We start from the raw sequence: 12,663 nt of genomic DNA, 5'->3' as shown, positions 1-12,663 counted from the left end.
AAAATTGCCGTATTTATCTTTCTTCCTCACAGGAACATGCCGGTCCTGTATTCCTTTCAACTGACACTTGAAAGCCTCCCACATGTCAGATGTTGATTTGCCCTCAAACATCCGCCCCCAATCTATGTTCTTCAGTTCCCGCCTAATATTGTTATAATTAGCCTTCCCCCAATTTAGCACATTCATCCTCGGACCACTCTTATCCTTGTCCACCAGCACTTTAAAACTTACTGAATTGTGGTCACAGATGTTTTATCCATTCAAAACTCTTGTAGACCCTAGCCGGGATTCTCCGACCCCCCCCCCGCCAGGTCGGAACATCCCCAGGGGAGGGGCGCAAATCCTGCCCCGACGCCGGCTGCCGTATTCTCCGGCGCCGTTTTTCAGGCAGCGGTGGGATTCCGCCCCGGTGATTCGCCGGGCCCCGATGGGCCGAGCGGCTGTCCATTTTTGGCCAGTCCCACTGGTGTGAATTACTCACCTCATGCACGGCGGGACCTGGCAGGTGAGTATGCATGGGTGGTCCTCGGGGGGGGGGAGATCCGACCCCGAGGGGGGAGGCCACAGTGGCCTGGCCCGCAATCGGGTCCCACTGATCTGTGGGCGGCTTGTTCCATGGGGGCACTTCTTTCTTCCACGCCGGGCCTCTGTAGGGATCCGCCATATTGCCTGGGGGCCGGCGCGGATAAGAGAACCCTGCATGTGCGAAAATATGCTGGCCGGTCTGCGCCTGCGCGAGATCACGCCAGCCATTCCGCACATGCGCAAACTCGCGCCGTCCCTTCGGCGCCAGCTGGAGCGGCGGCAACCCGTCCGCCGTCCACCTAGCCCCCGAAAAATGCGAAGAATTCCGCACTTTCGGGGGCTGTTGACAACGGAGTGGTTGGCGCCGGTTTTCCTGCCGGCATGGGGGGCTTAATCCCCAGAAGGCAGAATCCATTTTAACGCTCTTCCATTGGGAGACAGAGAGGGGCACTGGGTCATGACTGGGTGATATGCATCTCCTCAAAATCTGCAATTACAGAGGCTTTGCTCTGTTCTTTCTAATACGTTGCTTTGTTACTCACTCGTTAAGTACTTAGATTGCATGCACCTTAATACCAGACACTTATGAGTTAGTCAATGTGGTAATTCCTCGCTGCTCCTACCAGTGGTGGTTGAACTCACAAAGAAACATTTCTCCTCCCAAATACGCTTAACGCCTAAAAATGACTACAATTTAGATAAGTTAATGTTCAATGTTCTTATTTACTTTGTGACTGTCGATTAACTCTGACATGACCCAAACCATTGTATCAGTGTCCTGACACATGGTCAAACTTGGTGATACTAGTTAAAAGTTATTTGGCTGCACTGTTTTTGCTGACGGTGCTGTCAGTATAGAGCTGGGCTGCCATTATCCTGATTGCAACAAACTGGGCGAGGTCTTCCTACTGCGAAAATATCTAACTTCATGATTCATATGTTTTAGGAGTATAACTGTTCATTTGGGATTGAAATTTTTCATTGTAAGAGTGAAAGAGACTGGGTTTGAGAACTGGTAAACAGTCACGAGATAATTGCAATTCAAAGGATAGTTCATATTTACTTCAAGTTAAAAGTGTGAAAACAAAAAAAAAACAACAGGTGGCCCTTCCTTAGTTTCATTATGGAGCCAGACAGTCTGGCGGGAATGCAGCTATACCCATTAGAAATATAGGGCGCAATTCAACGGAAAAAAAAATCTATGCCCATTATTTTGGCCTCGGAAATCTCTCTGCGCTGAGACTGCACTTGGTGAGCCCAGCTGAAAAGGCTCCCCACAGATAGGGGGTGCCATTTTGTCTGTCTGCCCCTGCCCCCCCCCCCAACCCCACTGCCTGTCAGTCTCCCCCCCCCCCCCCCCCCCCCGTACCGTTTGTGACTTCCACCCAACCTGGGAAGGCCCCCAGGAACACCCCCTCACCACCACCCCAACCTGGTGAGGCATCCCCGGGCATGGTCCCTGGCAGTGCCAACCTGGCATGCAGGCACTCTGGCACGGTCAGCCTGATACCCTGACAGTGCCACCGTGGCACAGCGGTCAGCCTGATACCCTGACAGTGCCACCGTGGCACAGCCAGGGTGCCCATGTGCCTGAGGGACTGCCAAGGTACTATCCTGCCTTGTCCCCGACTACCCTGGGACGTCTAATGGCTGGGAAATCCCCCCCCCCCCTCACTCAGGTGCCATTACAAGGTCTGTACTAAACAGCACCCTGGCGAGGTCTCTCAGGCGCGGCCATTAGGTCCCGGCGCCAGGGGAATCCCGCAAACGCATATTTAAATGTGCCGAATGGCTCATTTACGGATGCACATCAGGATCACGGCCAGTGAGGGCGAGATCCGGCTCGCAACGTCCCTTGAGATTTTGTTAAATCGCGCGAGGCGTTTTCTCGCGAGATTCAATGGCCTCGCCCCGACACCAGTACGGCTGCGAGGAATCCGACAGGAAATTCAGAAAAAGCTTCTCTACCCAAAGAGTGGTGAGAATGTGGAACCTGCTACGGCAGGGAACGGTTGAAGTGAATAATTTAGATGTATTTAAGGTGGAGCAAGTTAAGCATTTGAGGGAGAAGAGAATAGAGGGTTCCAATGATGGATTTAGGTGAGGAGAGATGGGAGGTTAAAATGGAGCAGAAACATTGGCATGGATAGGTTGGGCTGAGTGGCCTATTTCTGAGCCATCCGGTTACAGCCTCCCAGGTTTGGCCGGGAGTCTCCAGGAATTGGAGCTCATTCCCCAGGACTGGGCAGTAGGCGACCCTGGAGAAAAATCATTGCGATATTAAAAATATATTTTATTTCATTTTCTTTGAACATTTCTCTTTACCAGATATAAAAACATTGAAAATGAGCCAAAAGCCGGACAGTCGAGCATCATCTAATTGGGTAATGAGTCTATTTGCTTTCCAATTGTTGGAGGGAGGCCGTGAGTCACAAGGATGGATGCGTTGGCCAACGAATGGCTGGATTATGGGGGCAAGCCATTTGATGAAAACTCCAGGAATAGACTTAATCACAGTTGGCAAGGCAACCCTAATAAAGATGTGGAGATGCCGGCGTTGGACTGGGGTGAGCACGGTAAAACGTCTTACAACACCAGGTTAAAGTCCAACAGGTTTATTTGGAATCACGAGCATTCAGAGCGCTGCTCCTTCCTCAGGTCACTCAGACATCTTACTGAACCCTAATCAAGGCCACTCTGAATCAATCATTGTTATATATTTGTTGTTGCCGCAAAAAGAAAAATAAGTAGAGGTGCCACAGCTTTAAGTTCATAAGAATATGGGGTTAATGAAGAGAACATCTCTTCTGCTACAGGGTAAATTGGTGAACTTCCCAAAAACCCACAAAGTGCTCCACTGACATCACTGTTTATGTGACATTTCACCAGCAAATAGTGTTATTCAAATACATAACACCCCTCCCCCTTTACTGCCAATGACTGTTAGTACCAATGGTGGCACAGTGGTTAGCACTGCTGCCTCACAGCACTGGAGTCCCCGGTTCGATTCCAGCCTTGGATGACTGTGTGGAGTCCGCTCGTTCTCCCCGTGGCTGCGTGGGTTTCCTCCGGGTGCTCCGGTTTCCTCCCACAGTCCAAAGATGTGCAGGTTAGGTGGATTGGCCATGCAAAAATTTCCGCCCTGCCCCAGGCCCACTGATGAGTGGCTAATTCAGTTTAGACCTGGATTTAACCTGGGAGCTTTTTCCTTGTATGATTGGGAGTAGAAAATCCAATAAGCCATTGCGGGAAAATAGCCTGACCTTCAACACTCCCTTCCGGTGTAGGAAAGACAGCCTGTGCAAACCTGCCTGAAACACAGGTTGTAAAACTGACAGCTGCACCTTACCTGACACAACACATTCCTGGCAGAATTTGCCATTCCTGCTCCATTCTCTATCGAGAGCTTTATAAAACCCTCTGCTTCCGAGGCTCGCTGACAGCAAAAAAACATTACGAAAAGCGAATACAATTCTCACTTTCCATTCCATGTCCTGGCTACTCCCCAGAGTGTTCTAGAATCATTCTGATGTTTCAAGAAGTGAATTACGCCTCGATCTTAAGTAGGCTTACGAAGGCTGGTCTACAGGTACAGGAAGTAATTCAGAAAGCTAATAGAATGTTACTGTTTATTGTGAGGGGAATTGCTTACTAAAGTAGGGAGGTTATATTTTAGTGGCACAGGGCATTGGTGAGACCAGAGTATTGTGCACAATATTGGTCTCCTGATTTAAGGAAAGATGTAAATGCGTTGAAGCAGTTCAGAGACGTTTACTAGAATAATTCCAGGAATGGGCGGGTTGACTTCCAAGGTAAGGTTGGAGAGGTTAGGTTTGTATCCACTAGAGTTCAGAAGTGTAAGAGGAGAACTGAGAGGTATTGACAGGGTGGATGTGGAGAGGCTGTTTCCTGTTGTCAGAGAATCTAAATAAGGGGGTCGCTCATTTAAGACCGAGATGAGGGGAAGGTTTTTTTCTCAGAGAGTCGTGTGGCTCTGGAACGCTCTTCCCCCAACGTAGTGGAAATAGAGTCTTTGAAATGTTTTAAGGCAGAGCTAGATAGATTTGTGGGGTGGGATTCACCCGCATTCGGCGAATTGACCCAACGGCAAGAACGGCGCAAACCACTCCGGCGTCGGGCCAACTGGACGTTGCAGAATCCTCCGCACTTCCGGGGGCTAGGCCGGCGGTGGAGGGGTTGGCGCCGTGCCAACTGGCGCCAAAGGGCCGCCGCGAGTTAGCGCATGCGCAGAACCGCCGGCGTGGTTCCGCGCATGCGCAGACCGGCTGGTGCATTCTTGCGCATGCACTTCAACTTGAAGTTACACATGTCTTCTCCGCGCCGGCCATGGTGGAGACCGACAGAGGCCGGTGCGGCAGGAAGGAGTGCCCCCACGGCACAGGCCCGCCCGCAGATCGGACGGCCCTGATCGTGGGTCAGGCCTCCATGCTCACCGCCCCCCCCCCCCCCCCGCCCCCTTTGCCCACCCACAATTTTGCTTCAGGCCATCATTTTATTTGCAAATAGGAGATTTTTACAGCATTCTCCTGTGCCCTCGGAAGACAATTTCACGAGTGAAAAGTCTAACCTATCGGCCCCAGACAATGTACAAAAAGCAGAAAACCTGCAAAATGCTGAAAAGCTTAAAACTTACAGAAGAAATGAGATTACTCAAAGTGCCAATGCATCTTTTCAGAGAGCCATATCTTAGTGTCTTTGTATGCACGTAGAGTTCTCGAGACTTACACTGGGGAGAATAGTTTGCTCACAGCCTATACCCATCATTCTACAAAGGAGGAAGCAACAGCTTCCACATGGCCACTTCGAAAATACTACAGCTTTAAATATGCCACAGGCAATAGCATAGCTCATTGGGTCCAGGAACCCTGTTAAACCCACACACTATGTAAGCTATATAAGCTACACTCGGAATGTCATATTATACAATGGACCCTCACACTATACAACACCAACAGGACTCTAACACAACATACAGCATGTAGTTGGATCCTCACACACTAAACAGCAAGCACCTGGACCCTCACACAGTACACAACATGAGGACCGAGGACCGCACCAGCCGGCCTACCAGCCAGGTCCCGCCGTGTGGGACCATGTCCATTTCGCGCCGGCGGCACTGGCTTAAAATGGACGGCCAATCGGGGGCCGGAGAATTGCCGGGGAGGGGCCATTGCCAACGGCCCCCGACCGGCAAAACGTGATCCCCGCCCGAATACCGGTGCCGGAGAATACGGCAGCCAGCGGCGGGGCGGGATTCACGCCCCCCCCCGGGGATTCACTCCGCCCCCCGGTGGGGGGGGGTCGGAGAATCCCACCCGTGATTAACAAGGGAGTGTACGGTTATTGGAGGTAGGCAGGAATGTGGGGTTGAAGTTACACTCAGATCAGCCATTGCGGGGCAGGCTCGAGGGGCCGAGTGGACTACTCCCGCTCCTCATTTGTATACACGGTGTAATATGTAGATCTCCCTGTATTCCACCCACCCACATTTTTGCTTCAGGCCATCATTTTATTTGCAAATAGGAGATTTTTACAGCATTCTCCTGTGCCCTCGGAAGATAATTTCACTAGTGAAAAGTCTAACCTATCGGCCCCAGACAATGTACAAAAAGCAGAAAACCTGCAAAATGCTGAAAAGCTTAAAACTTACAGAAGAAATGAGATTACTCAAAGTGCCAATGCATCTTTTCAGAGAGCCATATCTTAGTGTCTTGGCAAGTAACAGCTCCTCTGCATGAAAAGGTCAGGTGTCCTTGTCTATAGTCTTTTGAGATTAACTGTTCCACATAGTATAACTGGGTCACATACTCAGAGAGTCAGGGTAGCTACAACAGTCAAAAACTCAACAGGCATAAACATAGTTAGTCCAAAGAACTTACTTTTGAACAGTCTTTTTATTGATTATTTACATTTGATTGGTACCAACTTTGTTACACCAGTATTTACACACACACATGAAGCAAGAACAAGAAATAAAAAATAAAAGGGATCCATTGAGAATGTACAAAGAACTTTGGTAGGATTCACCGTTTGCCTATGCCGGAATCGGGAAACGCGATTGGGCGGAGAAAATGTTCCGACCCCGAATTGCAGCGAGCACCAATTTGACGCCAAATCTCAATTCTCCGTCGCCTCAACAACGCCCAGAACGCACGTATAGTAAACACCATTGGCATATCATTAGCAGGCCTGACCTGGTATTCTCTGGGGCCTCCGCGATTCTCCACTTCCAATGGGCCGGGTTCCCGACGGCACGGTTCACTTGTGCTTTTAAAAATGGTGAAACCGGTGTGGCGGCTGCTGAGGGAGAGGGGGTACAGAAGGTGTCCAACATCGCCATAGTTTGCTGTCAGTTGTGCCGCTGGCCGGGGGCTTCTGCCAGGGCCACGGGGAGTAGTGGGGGGTGGCCAGGACGTGCGCTGTGAGGTCGGGGTGGACGGGCACGGAACACCATTGCCGCAGCCGGCAAGGCAGCCATGCAGCTGCGCACACCGCTGACAGTCCACTGTGAAATTAGGGCCATGGGCAATATGGGTTCCCCCCCCAGGGCATCCCCCCCATAGGTGTCCTCTGACCTCAGCCGACCCATCAGCCGCAGAGGCGCGCTCCAGCACAATTAGTGCAACTCGTTGGCTGGGATGCTGTGTGTGTGTGGATTGCAATATGTATAATCGGTTGCAGCTTGTTGGCCTCCTGAGTGTCAATCGCAAATCCGGCACTGTCTCTCATTGGGATCAATTGTGTTCCACGTGGCGCCGGTGCTAGCCCCTTAACAGTCGCTGAAGCGGTCCCGGTGCGGCGTCAGTTTTGCTGTTGTGGAAGTCCACGAATCCTGCCCCAGCATCAACACTTAGTCTCAGGAACAAAGGATCCAGCCGCTTATTTCTTGAAGTAACAAATTTAGTGATAGTAGCTTGTAACTGCTGGCCCATTTTGCATAATTTCTTATCATGGTATCATAGAATTTACAGTGCAGAAGAAGGCCATTTGGCCCATCGAGTCTACACCGCCCTTGAAAGAGCACCCTACTTAAACCCACACCTATCCCCTAAACCCAGTAATCTCACCTAACTTTGGACACTCAGGTGCAATTTAGCGTGGCTAATCCGCCTAACCCGCACACCTTTGGACTGGTGGGAGGAAACCAGAGCACCGGGAGGAAACCCACTGTATATGAACACAGTTGGACCTGTATTTCTTATCCAAGATCCAAAAAGCCTAGAGCTGCAGGACAGACAACAAACCGCAAATAACAACTCAAATGAACAAGATCCCAAACAAACTGTTGGTGTGAACCAGTTTATTCAATCAAAATATACCAGTATATATCCAGGCCAGTCTGCAATCGAAATACCTCAAATTTACAATAGATACAAACCAGTTTGGCAGAAAATATTTTACGTATAATTTGTAGCAATTTAAAATGCAAGTTTCCGAACAAAAGGCACCAACCACCGCGGCCACATTGAAGAGGCAACAGAACCACATCTAAATATCTTGGTGACTCTTTCGCAGGGCTGTCGGAGGACAATTTATTCACACATGAATTAAGCAAAAGCTTTGTCCTTAGGCTTTTCTCGGATGAATCCAAAATAATTAGTTGCCTTTTTTTCCTTAAAGGATGCATAAATCATGCAAAATAGCCTGCTATATAATAATCCTCACGCTAGTGTTAGGTTGAGCAATGCTGAGGCTGATGATTTGAAGGTCAGAACGGGAATAGAGAGAAGGGATTTTGCTACAAAGAGGTCAGGATGAAGATTGACAAAAACAGGAATGTTCACAGACGTGCTCCCCCCATTTTGTGTTTTTTATAGAATTTACAGTGCAGAAGGAGGCCATTCGGCCCATCGAGTCTGCACCGGCTCTTGGAAAGAGCACCCTACCCAAGGTCAACACTTCCACCCATACCCCAGTAACCCCGCCCAACACTAAGGGCAATTTTGGACACTATGGGCAATTTATCATGGCCAATCCACCTAACCTGCACATCTTTGGACTGTGGGAGGAAACCGGAGCACCCGGAGGAAACCCACGCACACACGAGGAGGATGTGCAGACTCCGCTCAGACAGTGACCCAAGCCAGAATCGAACCTGGGACCCTGGAGCTGTGAAGCAATTGTGCTATCCACAATGCTACCGTGTTTGTCTTGTCCAAATCAGAATAGGCCGCACCACGGACATTTCACCTGATTGGGGGAGGTATCTGTAAACCCTTGGTTTACATCACGGGTTAGGGAAATCACGGCTTGGTAGGAACATGTTATTTAGCGGAAACAACCGCCATTTCCACTAGTTCGGCAACATCTCCGCAAGTGTGGGGGTTATCGTATTAATGCCATCTCGTATCATATAACTGCAGTTTCTCCTTGTCCAGGTCATTGGACTGATGTTACATGGAATGAGACAGTTGAGTTGAATTGGTAGCTCTCACATCGCTGAGGCAGAGGATTACCAGCTCATGTTGCACCTCCAACACTTGCATGCAAAGGTTAGCTTAACACTCCAGTGCCGTACTGAGGGAGGGCTGCATTTTCAGAGGTTCCGCCTTTTAGGTAGGATACAAAACCATTGCCCGATCTGCCAGTGGTTCTGGTGAGCGTAAAAGATCACCCAACACTATGCAAACAGGTCCAGAAAGTTCTCCTGGTGTCCAGGTCAACATTCCTGCTTCAGCCTGCACCACCAAAACAGATGAACAGGTCTTCATTTTACTTGTTATTTAGGAGGCCCTACAGTTTGCAAATTGATTGGCGCACTTGGCTAAAATAGCAATAATGACTGGATTTCAAAAGCAATTGATTGTGAAATGTTTTGGGATATCCTGTGCATCTGACGAGGCGCTACGTGAAAGACGCACGCTCCTAGAACAACTTGCACCTATATAGCACCAGTCACATAGTAACATGTCACAAGGCTCTCCACAGGAGCAACTGTCAAATAAAATTTGATGTTGGGCCATGAGATATTTTTAATTGCTCCACCGTTGGTGGCCTTCAGCTGATTTGGCCCTGAATTCTCTCACTCTCACTTCGCTCTTTCAATCCCACCTCCTCTCTCACCCCTCTTTTAAGACACTCCTTAAAACCTACTCCATTAAATAAGCTTTTGACCACCAGCTAATGTCGCCCTATGTGACTCGGTGTCATATTTTGCTTTGGGACATTCCCATGCAGTATTCTGGGGTGTTTTATTACATTAAAGCACGATATAAATACAAATTGTTTGGGGCAGCACGGTGGCGCAGTGGGTTAGCTCTGCTGCCTCACAGCGCCGAGGTCCCAGGTTCGATCCCAGCTCTGGGTCACTGTCCGTGTGGAGTTTGCACATTCTCCCTGTGTTTGCGTGGGTTTCGCCCCCACAACACAAAGATGTGCAGGGTAGGTGGATTGGCCACGCTAAATTGCCCCTTAATTGGAAAAGATGAATTGCGTACTCTAAATTTATTTGAAAAATAAATACGTAAATACAAATTGTTCTTGGTACATATGTTCAAGTGCACGTATATGTAGATGTATAAATAATTTTAACTTTGAGTTAGAATCAAAGATGTATGGGAACACCGCCACCTGCAGATTCCCCTCCAAGCCACACACCCCATCCTGACTGGGAAACGCAACGCCGTTTCTTCACAGGGGCAAGGTCAAATTCCTGGCGCTCCCGCCCAAACAGCACTGTGGGTGTACCTACACCACATGGACTGCAGCAGTTTAAGGAGACAGCTAAGCGATTGGGGACGGGCAATAAATACTGGCCTAGCCAGCGACGGCCACATCCCGTGAAAGAATAAAATAAAAGATGAGGCCGTGTTTCTCAACACCGCAAAGGGAAAAGATGTGCGCGCCAAACGTAAGATTTACGGCACAGCTGTAACACGAGAGGAAAGTTCAGATGAGTATTGATTGTAGCAGGTTTGATAAAATTGAAAGAGAGACAAGAAAGATTGCAATAGCTGGAGGGTAGAGGTGTGGGAGCCAGACAACAAGTTTTATAGGCGTGTTTTAGATGACACATCATCATGAAGATACCGTACCAAAAAAAAAATGCAGCGAGAACCAGGATCAGATTAAACAAATCATGCAGCACTGTTTGGGTTCTTTATTGAACAACACTTCACTTCTGTGATTGGTGCACAGTAATAAGGCAAAGTAGCAGCGATATATATACAGGGATAGTTTGGTCTTCTTCCTGTTGTCAAGTTCCCAAGACGGGCAGAGCTGTGCTTTTTTTCTTGCTCGACTTGTAGATACCAGCCCAGTAAGGCTCAAACATGGCTCACTGCTGCACACAAAAGCTTCCAGCACAGTTCAAGAAGTCGGCAGTTCTTTTGCTTGCATTTGTACACGGTCCAAGAACATGTTGAAGCCTTTAATGTCTGCATCTGTCTGCTCTGGAGCAGGGCTGTTAAAGGAGGGTATTGGAGAGTGGGATGGAGAGTATTTTGAATTGAAGTCTTTTTGGTGTTGGAATGGAGGTCTGTGTCATCACTGTGGCTGACCAGCTCCCGAGACCCAGCCTGGATCCTCACCTAACTTCAATTGCTGACGTGGGTTGGGTCTCTGAGCATCTCCGTTCTTCTTGGGATTCGATGACTCGGGCATTTCTGCTCAGAAATCAAAGGTTCCAGGATGTACTGGCAAAAAAAGTCCCATATTTGAGACAATACTGTTGGAGATATCATTGGCCGTGGGTGGTGTTGCTCACTCATCGAGGATAACACAAAAGGACAGCCTGAAGGTGGGGTTGGGGGGGGGGGGGGGGGTGGTCAAGCCTGACCCCTTTATCCGTTATTAAAATGGAGACGCTGCACAGCCATGCACAGTCAGCTGGTTAGGATACAACATGCCACGTCTGCAGCAGACACCAAGCCAAAAGCATTGACTTGTCCAAATGGATCAATATCATCATCCTTCGCCTTCACTCCCCACGCCCTACCGCTATGGGGACACGTTAGCTGGCTGTTTAACAGGCGATTCAGCCAGTGGGCTCCTTTCCCCAGGATGGGTCAAAGCTGCCAATTGCTGGCTCACAACGCTGTGGGATATACCACTTCCTGTGGAGAGATAATCATTGAAATTAGAACAAGAACATGAAAAGAACAGTAAAATCTGCCAGGAGTGGAGGACAATCTGTCATCCGGCGCCCTGGTTTATCTGTTCTATCCACGTTAATGTGGTCATTGCCTATTCAAATTTTTCTTTATTGTTCCTCAAGCTGGAAAATGTCCTCCTCATACTCTTCCTCGCTCCTGTCTTCTCACTGTGTCAAAATTAAGTCCTTTACTGAATTTCATACCATTTAACTCCACGGGCATGTTTTACCGTCCTCGTTGTGCCTGACTAGGTGGCATGACGAGGCCGTTGAATCTCGCGAGAGACCTCTTGCAAGATTTGAGACGCTTGAGACATCTCACGAGATTAATCCGAACCTCACGAGACATCACCATCTGGATCTTGTCCTCACTGGGCCAATAGGTTTGTATAAATATGTCTGCGCCGGATTCTCCCGGCGCCCAGGAACTAACGGCCTCCCCAGCAAGGCCTGGACCAGGCGCTGTTTAGTACTGGCCCACACAAACATGGACCAGGCATAACGACACCCGAGGGATCAGCCAGGCCATTGGAGACACGGATGGTTGGGGACAGGGGAAGGTGGTACCCTGGCTCTCCCTAAAGCACCCAGGCACCTTGGTATTGCCAGGCTGGCACCTTGGTACCGCCACCCTGGCACTGCCAAGGTGCTCAGGTGACACTGCTAGGCAGGCGGGAACACTGACAGGGTGCCTGGGTGGCAGTGCCAGGGTGCCCAGGTACCTGGTTGGCCCTGCTAAGGGTCTGGGACTGAGGGGGGCCATGCCCATGAAAGGGCGGATGAGAGTGGGGTATGAAGGGTTGGGGGGGGGGGGGGGGGGGGGGGAGAGAGAGAGAGAGAGAGAGTGAAGAGCAGGTATGAAGGGGCCTCAAAAGGTTGGGGGGTGATGGGTGAGGTCCTGAAAAGGAGGTGGATATTCCTGAAAAGGGGAGACCCTCAACGGCCCCTTGGCAGGGTGTTCTCACTTGGGGGGTGTGGGGTAATGTCCATGTGTGCGGGGGGGTGTCATGCCCATGGGAGGGGGT

At 49.6% G+C, this 12,663-nt stretch overlaps 2 protein-coding genes across 4 annotated transcripts in view; both read right to left on the bottom strand.

Moving 5' to 3' along the window:
• arhgef19 (Rho guanine nucleotide exchange factor (GEF) 19) overlaps positions 1–4,017 on the bottom strand; it is a 162,417-nt gene extending 158,400 nt beyond the window's left edge. The window contains exon 1 of the mRNA XM_072478287.1: positions 3,875–4,017. Coding sequence (XP_072334388.1) covers positions 3,875–4,016 — 142 coding nt within the window. The 5' untranslated portion in view covers position 4,017. The remainder of the gene's footprint in view (positions 1–3,874) is intronic.
• A 6,613-nt stretch (positions 4,018–10,630) lies between these two features.
• ano11 (anoctamin 11) overlaps positions 10,631–12,663 on the bottom strand; it is a 130,898-nt gene continuing 128,865 nt past the window's right edge. For all 3 annotated transcript variants that reach the window (XM_072478286.1, XM_072478284.1, XM_072478285.1), the window contains exon 23: positions 10,631–11,600. In XM_072478286.1, the coding sequence (XP_072334387.1) occupies positions 11,574–11,600 (27 nt within the window). In that variant the 3' untranslated portion in view covers positions 10,631–11,573. The remainder of the gene's footprint in view (positions 11,601–12,663) is intronic.

This window comes from Scyliorhinus torazame, chromosome 16 (genome assembly GCF_047496885.1).
Source record: "Scyliorhinus torazame isolate Kashiwa2021f chromosome 16, sScyTor2.1, whole genome shotgun sequence".
Taxonomy (NCBI): Eukaryota; Metazoa; Chordata; class Chondrichthyes; order Carcharhiniformes; family Scyliorhinidae; genus Scyliorhinus; species Scyliorhinus torazame.
This window is presented reverse-complemented; position numbering and strand designations above follow the sequence as displayed.